Source organism: Condylostylus longicornis, unplaced genomic scaffold (genome assembly GCF_029603195.1).
Source record: "Condylostylus longicornis isolate FDR11 unplaced genomic scaffold, ASM2960319v2 ptg000006l, whole genome shotgun sequence".
Lineage (NCBI taxonomy): Eukaryota > Metazoa > Arthropoda > Insecta > Diptera > Dolichopodidae > Condylostylus > Condylostylus longicornis.
In genome coordinates, this window is record NW_026577975.1 from 5,493,237 (window position 1) to 5,515,189 (window position 21,953).

At 23.2% G+C, this 21,953-nt stretch overlaps 2 protein-coding genes across 2 annotated transcripts in view; both read left to right on the top strand.

Annotated features, from left to right (window-relative positions):
- Positions 1 to 3,798: 3,798 nt before the first annotated feature.
- LOC129617016 (hybrid signal transduction histidine kinase M-like) lies at positions 3,799 to 6,014 on the top strand. The gene is made up of 5 exons (XM_055532476.1): positions 3,799 to 3,862; positions 3,974 to 4,108; positions 4,325 to 4,408; positions 4,736 to 5,957; positions 6,002 to 6,014. The coding sequence occupies exons 1-5, from the start codon at positions 3,799 to 3,801 to the stop codon at positions 6,012 to 6,014; spliced, it is 1,518 nt and encodes a 505-aa protein (XP_055388451.1).
- The window catches only part of LOC129617107 (ras GTPase-activating protein raskol-like), a 105,612-nt gene continuing 89,401 nt past the window's right edge, over positions 5,743 to 21,953 (top strand). The window contains exon 1 of the mRNA XM_055532503.1: positions 5,743 to 6,382. Coding sequence (XP_055388478.1) covers positions 6,034 to 6,382 — 349 coding nt within the window. The 5' untranslated portion in view covers positions 5,743 to 6,033. The remainder of the gene's footprint in view (positions 6,383 to 21,953) is intronic.

The following is a 21,953-nucleotide window of genomic DNA, read 5'->3' on the forward strand; positions in this document are numbered from 1 at the left end:
TATAATGGAAAAAAAAAATATTTTTAATTAATTTTATATATGAAAAAAAATAATTATAAAAATTTGCTTATACAGTAAATAATAATGAAATTTCAACTAAAATAATTAAATAATAATAATTAATAAAAAAAAATATGCTTCTGACATACCTAAATAATTATATTTCAAAATCAGAATTAACTAAATGAAAAATTTAAATGCAATTGTCAGCGTAATTTAATTTGTAAAAAATTAAAAAACAAAGCGAACAAATATAAAACTTTTATACGTTTTATGGGTTCTCTTAGTTAAAAAATTTAATTTCATTAAATAATTTCCTCCATTTTTATTCCATTTCTTTTCTTTTTCTTATATACTATGAGGACGACGATCAGTTATCGTTTTCTTAATGTCAAAAATATTTTAATTTTTCAAATGTCAAATTGAATATTATGTTCTATATATAATACGTAGTTCGTTCAATCATATAGCGAGGGTGTGCAAGATGCATGAGGAACTCATAAAATTATCAATAATTTTTATGTATAAATATATGTATGTAGTATAACACATTATTGTAATTCTGAATAACAATGAGTAAAATATACACACATAGGTACTGTAATGAAAACAACAAAAAAAAAAAAGTAATTTAGGCCTCACGTAATTATTTGAAGAGACCCTAAAATTAAATAAATGAATTTGTATATATTTAATTGTGTATGAGTATATATATATACATATGTATAGAGTATATTTATATTAATATGCAAGTCCACTTATTTATATTTAGAATTTTATTTTTTTTCCAACAACACAGCAATTATGAAGTATGCACACTTACTTCGTATGCATATTACATTATAATATATTTTATTTATAGTCAAAGAGATTAAAATAAATTTTTGTAAAATTTAATGCGTTATATAAAATATACATACATACATTTGTACATTTGTATTATGTAAATAAATTTTTAATAAAAAAAAAATAATGCATTATGAAATGAAATTTAAAAATAGAGAAAAAGAGGTCAATGTGGATCTTTTTAAGGTTTCAAAAATTAAATTTTATGAAAAATAAAAAAATGCTTAAATGAAAATTTATATTTAAAATTTTATATTTTGGAGTTTAGAACTTTAAAAAATGATTTCTGTAGTAATTACGTACAAGTAGCTAGTTCAATAAATTTTTGACAAAAAATTATATTCTTTTCAATTATAGACCTCCAAGTAAGAATATAAGTGTGTATTATGAAAGACCATTGTAAAAATGATAATTTTATTCATTTTATATTTAAATGAAATACTAAATATGGAACAGACGGGCGGTTTATTATTATACATTTAAAAATATTATATTTCTTGGAATTATAAACAACTTCCGAGAATGTGCGTGCATACGTGTATAAAATTTTATATTATATTTCATATAACTAGAACTTTTGTACATTATTTATATTGGTAGAACAGTATAGAATCATTTATATTTAATATTTTTGAAGAAATTTTTCAATCCCTTAAATAGGAGCCTAACTTTTTTGTGAAATATTTTTCGTATATACACAAAAAATACGAAAGGTAGCACAAACCAAATTTGTATGGTATCACATTTTCATTTTTTCAAATACGAACACCGTTTTACGGAAATTAAAGAACATAGTAAGGCCCCAGAAATTAAAATTTAAGATTTTATTAAAAATAGATTTGAATAGTCATAAAGAAAACCCCTCAAAAGAGTCATTACGTATAAAAGACGGAAAACATTTTTATAAATTTCGAATTTTGGAGGCCAATTTGTTGTATATTTCTTTTGTTTATTTATTATCAAAATTATTTAGAAAAAAAAATATTTGAATTTAACATGCGTAAATTTATTCATATTTCTCATTTAAACAATAATAATAAACAAATAATTATAAAAATTAAAAATAGGGACGTGATAAACTTTAGCCATTCTTATTTTATATACAATTATTATAATATTGAATTTTAGGTAGAAATTTTTTACGCACGTTTTTTGATTTTCAAAGCCGTAAACCTTCATCTTATAAAAATTCATAATTTAATATTGTTTTGTTCATTTTATTCGCATTTTAAATCAAAACTTAATCAAAATATTCAAAATTTATTAAAAAAAATTAAGTAGGTTGTTTGATAGCTTATCAGACCCCATAAACACATTTACTTTCATTATACAAAATTATCGTTTAATAAAATTTCTGAAAAACATTGCTCTGTCTACTAGACTATCAGTTAGTGGTTATTCCCTACTTACTTCAAAAAAAAAAAAAAAAATTTCATAAAAAACGAATGGAACGGCAATGCATTTTTTTTTTTTTGTTTTATTTTTCGAATTTTTTTCATTTATTTTTCATTTCAAAAATTCCTTAAGAGATATTTTTTTTTTTACTTTTTTTTTTGTAGTTTTTATAAATATTATGCCTTTAGCTTCTTTTAAATGCTGTTTTTGAAGTTGTTTTAAACTCTACTACTTTGTTTTTGTTTTGGATGAAGTACGCGATGCAACAGCAATAGCATGAGCGCAGTTGATAAAAAAAAATATGAAAATCCGGTTCTATAGTTTTTTAACTTCTTTTTTTTTGTTGGTTTTGCATTTTATTTTATTTTTTTTTTGTATTTTTTAGCTTTAGGAATGCGTATTTTTGTTTTGCATTTCTTGCTTTTTTTTTTCAATGATGTTTTGAAATATTCACTTGCATTTAAAATACTTATTTTATAATAAAATTATTAGTATTATAAAATTTTAATATATTTAATTTTAAAAAAGTTTTTGAGATTTAGAAAATTTAAACTTGGTAATGCATGGTAAAAACCAATAATGGTAGCTCTTGTACTATCACTTTCTTGGACAAGCAAATTGTTAAACTATTAATTCACGAAATAAGACTCTGAAAGTTGAATTTGCTTTTAAACCTAAATTTGAAATTAAATTCGTCCATAGTAACCGAATGTACGGGAGCGAATTTTTGTAAATTAATATAAATAATCTCTAATTTTATATCATATGTGACTCCAAAACTTAAAAACTCTAAATAAACCTAGCATATTCATTAAAAAAACTGGAAATTGTGTAATCTAAAAAGGCATTTTAATTCAGTTTTAGAAAGTTGAAAAAATACGTAATTTCTACAGCAATGGAAAAGGATCTATTAAATCTGAAATCAAAAAGCATTCCCATAATAGTGTAAAATATTTGTTAAGTATAAAAAAATTATAAATATTATTAAAAATCTCATACGGCTTAAAGCAATAATTTATAATAAATAAATTGCTATTAAGAGTATAAAAGGAAAAAAAATCAATTTCAAAATTTCAATTTTTCACCTCTCTTATAAATTTAAAAGCATGTTTGAGTAGAATTTTCAAAAAAAAAAGTGCATATAAATAAATTAGACGCTGATAATTGACAACTTTGAAAAATAATTAATCATGTCAGAAAATCATTTAGCAAAAAAATTAATACTTTAGTTGTGAAAATTTTGCAATTTTTGTAGCGATAATAAATTTATTTTCAACTTTTATTTTAAATTCTAGTTATTTTGTCATAGTTTAAATCTTAACAAACATTAATATTTTGCATTTGTGTTTCTTTAAATTTTTCGAAAATTTTTTTAATTAAAAAAATTTATTGTTTATTTAAATTTAATAATAATTGTTATATATAAAATATGTAAAATTAATATGTAAAATATTAAAACAAAAAATTAGTAATAAAAAATTAAATTTAAAATAAAATAATTAAAATTAAAAAACGACCATCATTTCCCAATTATATCAAATAAAAATTGTTACAAAAATGTTGCAAACAGCTGAAACAGCAACTGTTATCGCTCCAATTAATTATAATATAAATACTACTAGTACTACAACTGGGACAATAACTGCTACAACACCAGAAATAATAACAAATAATCAATTATTTTTAAACTCTACAACATCATCATCATCATCATCATCACCACCATCATCAGTTACATCAGCAACAACGGTAATAACAACAACTACAACATCTGGTAATAATAATACTGATAGTGATACACCAAGACGCCGTTCAACATTTTATGTACCATTAGTAACACCAGAATCATCAAATGATTCATTAAATTGTATTGATTCAATAGAACAAAAACAGACCAAAACAATTGAATCAAATCCATTAGATTTTTCAAAATTAAAAAATCTTTGCGATATTAAAAGTTCTTTAGAGAATTCAAAAAATTTTCCAAATACAACTGAAATGACACCATCACCATGCGGTGGTTTTGATTGGAGCTTTTTAGGTGGTAGTGGTAGTACAAAAAAATTAAAAAATTTATCCGAAGATGAATTTATAATAAAATCATCAATAAAACATCATGTTAAATTACAACGTGATAATGATAGTAGCAATCATAAAACACGTAACAGTAATGAAATTATAACAACAGCAACAACAAAAAATATTAAACAATCAAAATATAATATTAATAATGATAATAATAATGGTAGTGAAATTTTATTAAAAAGGAATAGCATTACTAGTAGTCAAACAATTTTTATTGATCCAACACGAAACAGTGATGAATCAACAAAATTATTAAATAGTAATAAACGTAAAAATAATACAAATATTAATAATAAATTAAATAGTAATTTAATTAGTGATACAATTGTAAAAATACGTAATAATAGTAATAGTAGTAATACAAGTAATTGTTATAACAGTAATACAACAATTAATGATAAATCAACAGTAACATCAGTAAAAGCTGCTATAAAACAAATACAAAATAATTGTGAAAATGATAAAAGTTATTTAAATAAAGTTTCATATTTAAGTAATTCAAATACAACAACAACAACAAATTCAGTAACTAATAATAAACATAATACTAAAAATAATAATAGTAATACTACACCAGTTAAGAATAATATTAATAAAACTAAAAGGTATGGTATCGTCTTAAATGGTATTAATTTAGATGATGATTGTAATAATGATGGTAACAATCAATTACAAACAATAGATAATAATATCAATAATTGTTGTCAATCATCAATATTAAATGGCCTTAATTATTGTGATGATGATGATTCTGAATTAAGTCGTATGCAAACCAATACTTCAACACCAATTAAAATGATGAAATCACGTTCAAGAACAAATATATTATCAGTTCCAATTACAGAACCAAGTATTATATTTACTTCATCTAATGTTGCTATAGCAACTGTTACTGTTAATAAAACAACTATTGCACCAATTAAAACGAATTTAATTGAAAATAAATCAAGTGTAACAAATGCAAAAATAATAACAACAACAGCAGCAACAACAACAACAACACCATCAAAAACAACCAAAGAAAAATCAAAAACTTTACCACAAAATTGTTCACCATCTATGGTGAAACAAATTGGTTCTGGAATATCAACAAATAGTACGAAACATATTGCTAATAGTACTGTTAATATAAATGCAACAACAGGAACAAAAACAACAACAAAAACAATAAAATCATCTACAAATAATTTAACTAGTAATAACAGTAATTCTGGAATAATTTCAAATACATTCCCACCAAAGAATTTATTTTTATTAAAATCAACACCTAAATTATTACCATCATCAACATCATCTATGTCATCATCATCGAATGGTACACAAAAAAGTCATTCATCATCGGATACATCAATTTTATCAACGACCACATCACCAAATAATCGTACAAATAATACCGGATCAAATAATCATAATCAAAATACTACCACTGCTACTACTGCTACTACTACCCATATAATATCACCACCAAAGAAATCTTTAAGTTTTATAAGAAGAGCACATTCAACAAAATTATCTCGTAGTAATTCATTATTAAAATCTCTTACATCATCAACATCATCAGCATCATCATCATTTCGTCATAATAGTACAACAACAACAACATCATCTTCAAATAATACAGCTGATACATTGTATTTAGGTTATGAAGTGAGACCATTACCATTTGATAGATTAGAGAAATTCTTTAAATCGGATAAATGTATTGAAATGATGCGTGAATATTTTATGATTAAAGATATTCTTGCACAAGATGATTTACAGCAACAACAAAATCCTGATGATAATAATATTAATATTGGAATTTCTGGTATCAGTTGTAGTAGTAATAGTAGTGATTCATCACCAGAATCAATTAATATATTGAAAAAATGTGACAATTGTGATAATGAACGTAAAGAGAAAAATGATGAAGAAATTTATAATAATAATAATAGTAATGAAAATTGCCAACAGCAAAGACAACATCCCACATACGAAATTAATTGCGATAATAAAAATTGTATTCATCATCATCATCAAAATCATGATGATGCAGATGATAGTGCTGTTCATTCAGGTAAATAAAAATTAAAATTTTCTTTTTTATTGTTATTTTAACAAATATTTTTGTTAAATTGTTAATTTAAATGTTAAATATAATCGTGTTACTTTCTATGGTCCATTAAATTTGTTTAGAATATTATTGTTATTATATTTTAAGTAAAAAAATTTTCATGTTCATGTAGGTTGTGGGAAAGTTTAATATTTATTTAAAATTTTAAATAAATTTGTAAGTCTATGTTAAAATCAATGATGGATAATAGTAGGTGGATTTTGTAAAAAAAAAAAAAACAAGATTAATTTATGTTATGACTTCACAATAGATTTCTTAATGATTTCGAAAAAACTTAACAGAATTTTTACCTCATCCTCAAATTTTTGGCTCAGGAAGAAGGAAATTTAAGAAAATGAATTGTTAATAATTATTTTACCCTAATCATATTCCTTTAATTTAATTTTTAAAATCAAGGAACCGTAAAACTTTTATAATTCTTTAAGTATGCAAACTACATACATTCATTGTACAATTCACAATTAACATATCAGGTGAGGTGAAATGATTTAATATCAATTGTGATAGCTAACAATTTACAATTAACAAATTTAATTCTGATTTTATTGGAGAAAATAAGAGAGAAAATTAACAATAAGAATATAGATTTATAAAATGATCTTTTTTCTCACAATTTCTCAATAATAGTAATTTTGAGTAAATGTATACGACCGCATAAAATATAGTCATTTGCATATTTTGTATTCACTTGGACAATAGCAATTTTTTTTTTTTTCGAATAAAAATGTTGATTGTAAAAATCTATTAATCTTTTAAAGGAGTGCCCATTGCATTTTTAACAGATCAGATTTATTTTTATTTTTATATTTTTGAGAAAAATTCTTTTGATTTGAAAACGATGCATTCTAAATATATACTTATATGAGGAAAATGCATTTTAATTTAAATTTCATTAACATTTTTGAATAAATTATTTGAATTGAATGACACTTTTGTGTAGGAAAATTCAAAAACAATTCAAATATATATTTGATTTTGAATTTTGTTTATGAACAATTTAGCATTATTTTGCCTTATTGGAAAGTTTAGTTTATCCAACAACCTACATTATTTATCTATGTATATTGAGTCTCAATTTTGCACTGAACGTATACTTTATTGAGCATTTACTGGCATATTAACTACAGCAATGCAAGTAATAAATTGAGAACTCATGTTTTTTTTAAGGTTTTTGTTTTTTCTCTTTTAGAATTTTTAATTGAGAGCACTGATTCATTACTCTTGTTAATTTGGAATAATTTTCACATTTTAGCATTATTTTGTAAATAAATGTGTATAATTACAAAATTTATGTCAATAAATATTTTTGTCTTAAATTTCTCTTAAAAACTTTCTTGTCAATTGTAAAATTTTATAAATTATTGCAAAACTTATATATCCAGAGAAATAGTGTATATTTTTCAACTTGTAATAATTTATTTATTAAGGAGAAAGTTTTTATACATATTTTATTCAATATAAAAAATAATGGATTTTTTTTATATTATTTTCTGAAAAGTTTATTTATGATATACGAAATAAATTTTGTATAATTTCGTTCCTCTTTACTCAATATAAATAAAATATTGCCGCATATTACCTATGAATTTACTATAAAATTTTGCCACTAAAAATATACGATAATGGCTACAGCACTTTAAATTTAAAATAAACATTCAAATAGAGAGTTAGTTCTATTTTCAAAAAATGAAATTTAGTCGATTTTATTTTGCATAATTATTATAATAAAATCTTTGGCAAATAAGAGAATTTAATCCTAACAATTTAAATTTATATACCTACAATTAATTTTGAAAGAATTTTTTTTGAAATTAATCAAGATATAATTAAGTATATTTTAGTATGATTGAAATTGAAATATAATTAATTTCGATATTCTATACAAAATTTTCATATCATATAGCAAATGATCTCAAAAAATTTCATGACTGTAATTTAAATAATGTTATTAATAGCATTAAATATAAAGGCATATATAAATTCACGTTAACATATGTATGTATATGTATAGTATGGCATTATATTTATATATAAATTCAATTTATATATAAATACAAACATATAGCTTTGTAGTATAATATCTCGAAAATTTTATATTTTAAATAAGAATCTTAAACAAATAAAGAAATTTTTAATACCAAAAAAAGAAAATTTCACACATTTGCTCTTATATGCATATACATATCGCACTTCTATGGTATAACACTCCTACCTATACATACATAACATATATTTAAGATTTTCTACAGGAAACTTTCAAATACAAACTTTCAAGTAAGTAAAACTGTATACTACTATACTTACATCTACTACTTTTATGTCAAAACTTTATATTTTTCGTTCTACTCCAATTCATATGCAAAAGACATTTTTCAACTCCAAATATTTTTGAAACTACAACAACAACCATAAAAAATAATAATAATAACAGTGACAGTCAAAAAGGATGAGAAACTTGGAGAGAAAAAAGAAACAAAAAGCAATTATTTTAAATGACATTTCATATACTCCTCATGTTTATATTAATAAAAATGTAGTCGACGGAAAATATACATTTATGTATGTATGTATGTATGATGTAATGTGCAAACATAAAAGTCAACTTGAACACTATCTTCAATCACAGATTTTTTTAAATTTCATTTTTATTTTTTTAACTTTTTACTTTCTGTTTTACTGACACGACACATCATACATAGATAAAAATTAACGCTCTCTCATCAATCAATTACTTAAATTAAAAATTCAAAAAAAAAATATTTTAAAACAAAAAAAAAAAAAATTTTCATTGAAAAATTTCGTACACTTAATAAAAATAATTTTATAACGTTTAATAAACAATTTGCGCGCTTCTTAAATTCGATGACAAGACAGCGGAAACTTACACTTATCTTTTTTTTTTTTTGTTTTTATAATTTAATAAATTTTCTCACACGTTTTTTTATGTTATTTTTTTGTTTTTTTTTTTTTAGATTTTCTTTTGAAAATATATTTTTGTCGCCAACCAGTTTTGTATTTTTTTTTTATAACAGAAATTGTTGGTTCTTACTAATGAACCTCACAGAAATTTGTTTTGTTTCTTTTAATAAGCATTTAAACTTGTAAAATATTCTTCGCACTTCTTCGCACACAAATCTTTTAGAATTTGAAAATTTTTCCCCCTTCATATTTGGTTCCGTACTCATGCCACCCCACTTCCATATAATAATAAAATAATTTCCTTTTTTTTTCGGTATAAAAAATAAAGTGAGAGAAAATTACTCATTTAAATCAAAAACAATCGCAACAATAACAACAAACAATAACAAATTCATATTTTATTTCATTCCTCATCATTCACTCTATTTATTACGGAAATTATTTTTTATACAAGAACAATAAAAAGAAAATGTTAAAATTTTATATTTAATGTGAACGTGTTATGAAGTTTTTTTTTAATAGGAAAGTTGCAGCAGGAATACAATTACTTAAAATATTGAACAATATGTTTGACTAACACACAAACATACTGACTTAATTTTTTAAATAAAATTTTATGATTTCTTTTTTTTATTAATTTTTTTTTTTCGAATTTCTGTAAAAGAAAATTATTCAAGTTGCACTGCAATGTTAAAAAGTGTAAGAAATTATACAAAACAAGCACAGAAAAATTTTTAATACAAAAAACATTTACTTAAAGAAAAAATAATAAAACCCTGCTGTTTTGTTTTCTCTGTCGTTCTTTTAAAAATGCCGACATTTTGTATGCCGCCAACGACAACACTTAAACAGGAAATTTAATTTAATTAATAACAAACCTGTAATTTTTCTTATTTCTCTTTTTATTTTTTTTTCTTATTATCAAAATAATATAATTCATACCCTTTAAAATTTACTAAATTTCAAAGGCATTCCTATTGATTGAAACCAAATTAAGAAACAAAAACATATTACAACCGGTAATGTCAGTTTTTTTTTTTTTTTTATTTTTTTAGTTTTGAACATATGGTCACCTGTTATATGCAATTATAATGCAGTATTATACATAGAGTATCAAACGACTTAAGAAAATAAATTTTTAAAATTAACAAATACAATAATTTTATACCGGCGAATAACCAAAAAACTGACAGAACATGCTAATTATTTGCTTCCTCTCTTGAGTAGCTGCTATACGTTTTATTCTTTCAATATAACAGTTATTGTTTTCAACTTGACTTTTTTTTAATATTTTAATTTCAATACATCAGAACGTATTGTGTGTGTTTTATGTATGTATGTACGTTTATAGGGTTAAAATTTAAATATTTGCGCCGATATTTAAAGGTATTTTATATTTACTTTAAGTAAAGTAAACTATTTTAGTTTCTTTGTAACTATTATATATGCATTTATGAAAGGAAGACCGATAAATTTAATATTTAGAGAGTTACTTGCTCTTATTTTTTTTTTCATTTTAAATTGTTTTACTTGTATGTATATTTTTAGTTTCTTTTCAATGGAGGAAAAAATAAGAGCATTGCACAGAAGCAATAAAATTTTAAAATATTTTTTAATAATTTTTTTTTCCACATTTACACTTTTTATGATAACAATCTTTAAATATATTCTATACATGTGTATTATTAAAATTTTTATTTGAACAGGTGAAAATATTTTATTTTTAAATAATTATATATTTTATAGTCAATAACATAATAATTTAGTATATATATATAATTCGTATATATATAGCTATGTATATTACTTAGTATGTTTTATATGTTTGTCAAGTTGATACGAATAAATAAATTGTTTCAATGTTCTTGAACTTAACGTTCACAGATGTTTAACATTTACAAAATTTTTTGCTTAAAAAAAATACGCAAGCATATAGTCTAAAATTATAATTTTTAATTACTTTGAGTAATAAGTATATTATAAAATTATAGAGTTGATTAATAATTTTTTTAAAAATTTTGAGACAATATTAAGAAAATTTCATAAATCTATTTTAAGTATGACACGCAGAAGACAAGAAATATATATTGCGACTATCCGGGGAAAATATTGAGAAATCCGGGGGAATTTTAATTCACACTAAGAATATTTAATATTTCCTTAATATTATAATTGAATTATAATTTTAGACTTCCTGTAATTTCTGTTTCCACAAGTATACCATTCATTGCTCATTAATGTCCTTTTCATTCCAAAAAAATAATATAAGTATTTTTTTGTATCTTTTGTTTCCATATAAACATAATACGTTATTATAAAAGATGACTCATTCAAAATCCTGATCATTCATCCTTACTATAAAAATTCTTATAAAAATTCATTTTACCTTCTATACCGTACTTATATAATCTTTATATTTATTCAAAAACAATTTTTTCTTCCTTTGTTTAAAATTAAATTTTGACCCTTTTTATTTTTATTCTTTTATAAGCGTATATTGTGTGTACATGCCTTTATGTATGTATGTATGTACTTAATTAGATATAATTTCAGGATTTTTTTTTTTTAAAGAAATCAATCAGAATCCATGAATTCTCAAATTCTCAACAAAAAAATAAAACTAATAAAGAAGAAAAGAAATTAAAGTTGCAATAGCACAAAAATTTTTGGTAACCATTTACAAAAATTACAATGACTCACAAAATTTTCTTAAAAAATTATTGTATTTTGATTTTTATACTGTACCCAGGAGCAACCACAAAAAATATGTGTATACCTAATAAAATAGAAAGTAAGAATAGGAAATTTTTAAAAATTTTCAATTTCTTTGTCTTTTCCCCTACAATTTTAGACTAAATATTTACTTATTGTTAAGAGAATCACAAAAAAAAAAAAAAGCAGGCATACAATAATGAAATTTAAAGTTGTTAATTGGTTAAATTAATGCGTTTCACTTAATAAACATAAATGATTTTTTAAAAGATCGTGAACACCTTCATTTACAAGAAATTACAAAAATTCTTCTTAATTTATATTCTAGACTCGTGAAATATAGTTGAATGTAAATACTTACTATGAAAAAAATCTACTCGTATAAATGGTAGTAACCGGTAAATTTTTATTAAATATTTTTCTTTTTTCTAAGACACAATCCCTTTTCCTCCTCCTTCTTTTAAAAAAATAAAATTGATTATAGCCACTATTAATAATAATGTCGTTTCTTTGTTCATCAACAATATTTGAAGAAAAAAATAAAAAATCTGCCTCTATATATTGTTCTCATAACTCATATGCTTCTATATATTTTTTATTAAAATAGATTTAATACTCGTTAAAGACATTCATTTATTAATAAAAAGACAAGCCAAAATCAAATGATAGGCTCGTAAAATATACGTATACACATAAAGGTAGTTAAAATAATGTTAAAATCAAAAACAGTGGGATACTTTTCATTAAAAAAAATTTTGAGTTGATTACTAGATTCCCTTTTAAAATTAGAAGAAGACTCTAATTTTATTAAATTTATTAAAGAAAATAAAAAAAAAAAATGAAAGTGTTATTTATAAAAATGCAAACTATTTAATTTCCCTTTGAGAATGGTATTATTAAAGATTCCATCTAGCATTCATATACCCATACTGTTATATAATACTTACATAATACTCATACTCGTACGGTACATAAATATTTTCTATTCACAGCTCTAAGCACTAGTATTTGTTCAATTTCGAGCCGATTAATATTTTATTATAAATATTTTTTTTTGGGATAACAAAGAATTTTTTGTGTATGTTTTTTTAAACATTTAATAAATTTCATTGTTAACTACTATAAGTATATAAGTATATGTATAAAAGTATTTTAATAGGTGTATACCTTGTTATATTTGAATAAAACGCTTATAACCCACATCTACTCTAAACACACATAATATTTAATTGTCATGCTAATTATTTATTCAAACGTGCTTTTTTTTTCTATCAATATCAGATGTAATTTTTTGTGTCCTTTTAATTCTTTTATTATAAGATTTCATAATGATTGAATACAAATTTATGATAATTAATGTTATTTTATTAAATAATTTAAAACTCACTTATAGGGTTTTCAATATTTTCTTTCTGAAAAGTGAAGAGGAAAGAGTATTCTGAGGTGAGGGTATTTCTGTGTTTATTGAATCAATTTTGTAGTTCTCATTTTAGTTTCACTTATTTCACACATTGTTACTTAAGTTTGAATTTTATTTTTATTTTTAAATCTCAAGTGAGCAAAAATTTATACATAGTGTTATAATTTAGTATTTTTTAGGACACAAATTACAATTTATACAATTAGTTAAAACAAAAAATGAAAGTCTAAAATTTTTGATTTAGATTAAATAAATTATTTATTGCCTTGTTTTGCAAAGTTTCTTAAGATTTGTAGTAAGCTTACTCCGCGGATCAATAAACCATATGTTATATTCGAATGAAATAAGCTTTAATAAATGGATCTTTTTATTTTATTTCTGAACAGAATTTATAACCTGCTCATTACTTCTGCAACTTTTCTACACTTTACAGCAATTTCACTTACATGTTGATTCTTATAAAATTTAGATCTTTGTCAATTATAAGCCCCAAATATTTGTAATGGTTTACACTGTCAATTCTAATATTATTGAATTTTATATCTAATTTATCTTTATGTTGTGTTCTTAATAGTAGATCTTAATAGTAGTCAATTTATATTCGTCAATTTTCTTCAGTATACTTCCACATTGTCCGCTTTTATCTTTTTTTTGTATATTACTATAATTTATGTCGCTATAAATTATCGCTAAGTCATCTGCATAAATATAATATATTCGCTATTTCGTTTACATGAATTAAAAACAATGTAGGTTCTAGGAAACTGTCTTGTATCAGGCCGTATTTAAAAACTTACTCTAATATTTCAGCTTATATTAAAAATAATCACAATTAAGTAAGTACTTACTTTTCGAATGTAATCGAAAAATGTTGCATATAGAAAATCTGGCATAAACCAATTTAACTCCTCTTAGCTAGCCTATACTACAAAGGCTCATTTCTCGTTGTCATTTCTGAAAAATAAAATTTAAAAAAAAAATTATTCTATTTCTAATCCAATTAATCATTGAATTTGTTATTAATATTTATTTGATAGAAACTTAATAAAAAAAAAAATTTCAATTTCAATGTCCTACCTTCATAAATTTTCATAAATAAATATTAAAAACAAAAATAATTCATAAGTAATTAAAACGAGAAAAAAAATAGAGTTGACCTTGTCAACTCTGTGATACCCGTACGAATTTGTTATCCTATGTGCGAATAACTAATGTGCCATAACTAACTATGGGGCAGACTATGACTTTAAGTTGCCGTATTACCATATTAATTTATGCAAAATTTCAGTACTATGTGTTATTCAAAATACTGGTTGTGCCAAACTACTATTGATGTTGTATGGCAGCTACCAGAAAGAGCCAAGAAATTTTAGCGAATTTTATCAAGCACATCGGCCCTACTAATATATTCACTTGTGTGAAATCTCAATATCACAGCTTTTATTGTTTCTGAGATATAGTCAAATAACTTTTGAAGTTGTATGGCAGGTACCAGAAGGAGCCAAGTAATTTCAACGATTTTTATGTGACACATTGGCCCTACTAATATATTCACTTGTGTGAAATTTCAATACCATAGCTTTAATAGTTTCTGAAATATAGCCAAATAATTTTGGAAGTTGTATGGCAGGTACCAGAAGGAGCCAAGTAATTTCAACGACTTTTATGTGACACATTGGCCCTACTAATATATTCGTTTGTGTGAAATTTCAATACCATAACTTTTATAGTTTCTGAGATATAGCTAAATAAATTTTGAAGTTGTATGGCAGCTACCCGAACCGGTAACCCGATCATGTCCAATTTAAATAGGGTTCTGGCACTTACTACAATAAATCATTTGCGAAAATTTGGTAAACTTAGCTCAATTAGTTTTTGAGTTATCGTTCGGACGGACGGACGGACGGACGGACGGACGGACGGACGGACGGACGGACGGACGGACGGACGGACGGACGGACGGACGGACGGACGGACGGACGGACGGACGGACGGACGGACGGACGGACGGACGGACGGACAGACAAAGCTAAATCAACTCAGAATTTGACGCTGATCAAAAACATACACTTGAGTCTATATCTAACACCGTTATTTCTTAGCGTTACAAACGGTAAGGCAAATTTAGTATACCCTTCGAACATACGTTCGTACGGGTATAAATATGTCGTTCGCCCCTGCTTTATAATACCAGAAATATTTTTTTTTAAAAAATTATGAAAAAATCTAAAAACTGAATAAAAAAGTTTAAAAGAATGTTTATGCTCAGGGCCAAACACATGTACATTCATATGGACGTATACAAGTTTATATATGCACGTCTATTTATCATAATTTTTATTAACAGCTTTTTATGCTCTTTGTGTGTACATAATATGTATGTATAGTTATATTATGTTATGCACGCATTCAAAAAAATGTGCTGGTCTTTAGATAAACATAATATTTTTTTTTATCTAAATGGAATGCGGTTTATTTTTCGAGTTTCTTAAATGACAAATGCATTTTTCTTTCATTTCTTGCCCAAAAAGAATATCTAAAATTTTGTAGCATAAACCAATGTTTTACTTTTAAATTATTGTACAAGCATTGGTTGGTTTCTTTTAAAGTAAATATAAACGAAGAAACAAAATATTTCAAATTTGACCTCAAAATAATTTTGGTTTTTTCTCATATTTTTTCCCAATAAATTATAGACTTTTATTTTTTTTCAGAATTTTGATTAAATTTTGTAAAGTTTCACTATTATCTTGTATAATTTCAAATTTCAAAATATGAAGAAATTAATCTAGCTCTATATATTATGTTACTGAATTTATGATAAATTATGATTGATTCTATTTGAAGCCACTATTTGTTTGTTACTTTAAAATCAACCGAACGGGGCAAAATTAAGCAGTTAAGTGATTGTACCCTAAAGATATATTTAATAATATTTTAGAGATAATTATAAGATGATGAATGCTACTTGCTTTCTTAACATATCTTCAAACGAACCACCTACGTTTACAATAAAAGTTCCAAATCCAAATTATATCGATAACGTCCTTGGAAAATTTAAAGGTCTCCATTAAAATTATTTAAAAAAAAAAACACAATAAATTTTAATATCGTTTGGTTTAAATCATATTGGTAATTTATGAATTTTAAAATTAATATTAGAATTAATTGCTTATATTTATCTCGTTATTTATTGGCCTATAATTTTATAATTTTTAAGCGCATTAATATTTGATCATATTATAAAAAAGACACAACTTTTAAATCAATAGGCAGATGTGACTACAAATTTATGTCCGCAATAAATTTTCCTTTAAAATCTTTTGCGAATATTTGATTGAAATTTTCTTAACCGAAAAAATACCAAGAAAATCCTTGATTATATTTTATGGAGCTTCGGAGTTTTTAGCTTGCTTCACATCTAAAATTAATGAAATCAATTTTTATTTAAACATCTTTAAAATCGTGTCATTTTTAAAAAAATTTTCATTAAAACCTTACCTTTTTACGAGCATAATTTGTTTTGTATTTCAAATATTTTGTTCAAAAAATGTCTAAAATTAGATTTAACCTTTTTATTTATATTCTCTTTCAAGCAAAATATTCAAAATAGAAAATATGAAGATTATTAAAGAAAATATAACGACCATAGCTCAAAAAATACAAACAATCGTACTTATCAACATTTTGGTATTTAATTTACAAATAAGAAATATACAATAAGAAAACAACCATCAAAATCGGGTAGAAAAAAGGTTAAACAAACAAATCAAAATAAGTATTTAACTAATTTCCCATATCAATACCGAATTTTAGAAGAGCTGTACAACTCTTAGTTATTGATATCATTGGAATTCTTTAAAACGATTTATAAGGGTTTAGCATATCAAAAATCGTTTTAAATAATTTGCTGCTCTCAATTCGTTTAAAAACAAATAATTCTTAAAAATCTTTCTACCTACATACCATTCAAATACACTATATACCATATTGGCACCAAAATACCTTTGAATATAACATATGTACATACTTGTGGTTTGAAATTTATATATACTTCATGAATTCGTCATAGACACTCAAATATTCAAAAATATTTATTTAGGAATTTTTAGTTTATATTTCAATGGATCCGCATATCGGAAACGTATGTACATTTTCGTCAACTTTGATTAGAATTAAACCACAAGAAAAAAGGTATACATACATACATATAACAATTGTACCTATACTTATAACAAAATTCTTTGACTGAAGTAAACCAAAAGAATTATGACAGAAAAGTATAAGATGAAAAAATATGATTAAAAAAAAAAAAAAAAAATAAAATGACAAAACATTTTTTTGAAGGCCAATTTTAATCATCTTAATCATCATCATCATTATCAATATTATTATGATATATAAGAATTGCCAGAGTTGTGATATTTGTGTTGTAATTTATTTAAGTAGTAAATTTAAATTTCATATTTAATTGCAATGGATTAATAAATGTAAACAATGAACAGACACAGTGTTGTATTTTGAATAGTTTAGAGGATTAATTTCAGATCCTGCTTAGCGTCAGGATTTTCAAATTACAATTCTTCCTAATCTTTAACAAATAATTTCAGATTAAATTTTTAATAAATTTTCTACGTTTGCAAATTTAATTAAAGAATGAAAAAAATTTGATTTTACTCTGCAAAATTGAAAATTTCAAACGGCAACACTAATTATTCTGTAAAATCATATGAGTAGTTGTAATATTTTTATTCTTAAGAAAAACATGTGCGCAACTAAGTGTATATACATATACATACATTTATATAAATACGTAATATAACAATTTTGATTTAGAACCTCTTATATTTGACATAAAGAGAAGAATTTTTTTTGAAGAGGTTATGACTAAGCATTAAAGCTTTTATTTTAATAATTTTTTTTTGTCAAAATGTTACCATCTTACTTGTTTTTGTTTTTAATGTAGAATCTCGGAAGCAACATTTTTACCCGTCTATAACTTAATGACTAATCAGATTAAGAATGTTTAATTTAATACGCAATTAATTTTGAGTTAAGTAGATAAAAAAATAAAAATTATGAAGACCTTTCTTCTTGATAAATAATAAAAAAAAAAATTTTTTGATTCACAATTTAAATTCTATTGAAATTCATAAAAAATTAAATTAAAGATTAGATAAAATTTTTATACAACGACATACAATATTCCGAAGGAACCGCACCTACAAATTTTTTTTTGCAATTCAAATTTTCTAAAGAAATTGCAAACATTTAGAAAAAAAATTTATTCTAGAATATTTGCACATTGTACTTTGATGCATACTAAAAAAATATCGCAGATGTCAAATATTGTAAATTTGTTAGATTTTTTATGTAGATTGCGCTGATGCGGTAAAAAAAAATGTTTACATAAAAATTTAAATGAAATTTTGTATAAGATTTTAATTTTTTTTAACTCAGAATTTTATAGATAAGCTAACAAATGATTATTGAAAGTAAAATCATCAAATCAATCATGATAAACCAGGAATTTGCTTAAAATTACCTAGCAACATAAGTTATGAGAAATCCAAATGAGCGTGTAGTTGAATATCGTGAAAAAATTGCATATTTTTGGGACTTTTTTTTTTTTTTAAAGCAATAGAATTTGTAACGGTCATTATTAACTAATATCGTAAAATCATAAACTAATATCGTAAATTATAAACTAAAATAATATCGTAAAATCAGAATTCTCGTAACATTCCTACGAATACCGCTACCTAACATATTAAATTTTACTTTTTAAAGCAATGTGATTCCTTTGCTTTTACTCCTTCTCATTACATTCTCATTATGCATTAAGCAACAGTATGGTGTGAAATGCCATTAGGTATTGTGGTTCTAATATAATAATTGATTCTACAATAATTAGTTTTAATATAACTAAATTAATATATGAATTTAAATAAATTAAAATTATTAAAATTACATAGTGGTATAATTAATCTCCAATAACCATCATAACACAAAATAATTCTTTGTCAACTTTTAATAAATTAATGATTTAGAGAATTTGTTTTTAATATTTCTCTTCTAACAGACAATGTAAGGGTATTATATAATCCAACTGTATATATTATATGTATTATGAAACATATGAGTAATACTACCGGTACTCCAACTCTTCTTCATAATTAAATTAATGTTTAATTCCGGAAATTTCAAAAAAAAAAAAAATATGGTGTGAAAAGTATAATTAAAAAAGAAAATATTTCCGGTTGTTCTCACATAATTATACACATTTGAAAAATTGGATTGCATAGTGTATAATTTCCGATTACAGCTCACAATATTAAATTAGAAATGAAAATATTCTTTGAATTTCAACATTTTATCTAGATAGCTGAAAATATTCGATTATTTCGTATAAAATTTTACAATTATATACACACAAATTTATATAGAGAATTGTAATTAAACACATGGCGTTTTTAATTTTTTAAAAGATTTCTTTGATTGATGCTATAAGGTTTCTTAGAATTTAATTATAGATTTAATTGCAAGATATTTATTAAAATCGGTAAACGATACAATAAATATAATGAAATTTACTGATTTCAATACAACACTTACATATTTTTAGAAATGTTATACAACCGAACACTTAAATTCAGATTCATGCTTCTGATTTTCCTCTTTCTCAAATTTGATTTACTAATATTTTTATACTTTTTTCTTAAATTACAGGTTAATTATTTTTATAATTTATAATTTTTGAATGCTTACTTAATTCTCTATTTTAAATTTCTACTCAAAATTCTTTGATACGCTTCGAAATTATCAGAGAATCAGAAACAAATTTCAAGAAATTTGACACTTTTTTTTTTAATAATGTGAATTTTATAAATGGTTTTTAAGGTTTAAGGAGGCACATTTTTACTCATTTAATATAAGAAATTAAAAATTAGAATGTTAAGATTACAATGCTATGATAAAACACTTTTATCATAAATAAGCCTTTATTATATGTAAGGGATAAATATTTAGTGAGGAAGAAAATCCCAAATAAATATTTTTACGTACAACTGGAAGCCAATAAGTAATTTTCAAAAATTTGGTGTTTTCATTGTTATTTTTTTTAACCAATAGAAAGGTTTTTTTTTTTCAAAAAATTTAGAAAGAAAAGTAACATTTTGACACAAGAAAACATAAAAAAAAATTAGAAAAGAAATCTTCATGTGGGGTCTTCATTTTTTTTGTCGTTGTTATTCTATAAATCGCATATTTTGGAGAAAAAAAAAAACATTAACGTCTAATAAAACAATTTATTTTTGGTTTGCTAGTTTTTTTTTTAATCTTTAAAATTCTTTAAAGTTTAAACTTTTTGTGTGAACTCACCTGAATTCAATATAAAATTTTTCACGTTGATTGACCAGATTTGTAAATTTTATTTTTCCAAAGGTAGCACTAAAAGAAATTATTATTTTTTCACTAGTTTTTTTTTCTCGATCTTCATCAACATTCTTTTTCATAATGTTTTATACAGTTTGACATCCCAAGAGAGGTAAATTTCCTCTAACTACTCAAAATATAAAATTTCTTTGGCTTATGTAGAAAGTTTAATGAAAAAAAAGTCAGGGTTCTTTTAAATTTTTTTTTTTATTTTTACAATTCAAACGCACAGTATGAGATCGTTTTTTTTTTATTTTTCAATTTTTTTTATTATTATTATTAATTGATGCCAGTAATCCATTTCATCTACTTCATCATAAGTATGAAATTTTTTTTTAGCGAATAAACCTTTTCTTTATAGTTAAATATTTCTTAATGTTTTGTGGAAATAATTAAGTTAATTAGCCCTACATATACCTACATATATGTGGTATGACGTACAAATATAGAGGTAAAAAAAATATTTTGCTCAAAATAATATAGTAATAATAAAATATTTTTTTTCTTAAATGGTAATTATGCCATAATATCCTATGTGAGGGGTCCCACTTACACTTAATTAACATTGGAAATTTTTTTATATAACTACTGACTGAGATTGTTTATGAGAACTAAAATTTTATTGTTATTATTTTGATGATTTTAATTTTGATTAAAAAATAAAATTTTTTTTTTTTTACCTAAAATTTTTGAAATCAAAAATTTTAATAATATTATAAAATTACTTTTGGTGAGAGAAGTGGAGGTTACATAACAAAATTTTAGTATTCTTCACATATCATTATCATTAAGTAATGGGTAATATTACCTGAACCTGTAAAACTACCTGAAAATTAATTTTAATTTTAAAATAAATATTAAAAATTTTATTTTATTGATTTCATTTTTAATATTATATTGTCTTTAATTATATGATCAAACCGGTTTTAAAATATAATTGAATTTGCCTATAGGTCATTGCAACCACGGTAATGGCTAAATAAAATTTTTCTATTCCTGAAAAAAAATTTTAAATTTTTGTCATTGAAA

What these genes read in the sequence shown, in the direction of transcription:
- LOC129617016 (XM_055532476.1), top strand. Translation starts at nt 3,799, where the DNA reads ATGTTGCAAACAGCTGAAACAGCAACTGTTATCGCTCCAATTAATTAT. An exon ending in TTATAATATAAATACTACTA is followed by an intron (nt 3,863 to 3,973) that starts GTACTACAACTG and finishes CACCATCATCAG; the next exon opens with TTACATCAGCAACAACGGTA. An exon ending in ATCAAATGATTCATTAAATT is followed by an intron (nt 4,109 to 4,324) that starts GTATTGATTCAA and finishes ATTTATCCGAAG; the next exon opens with ATGAATTTATAATAAAATCA.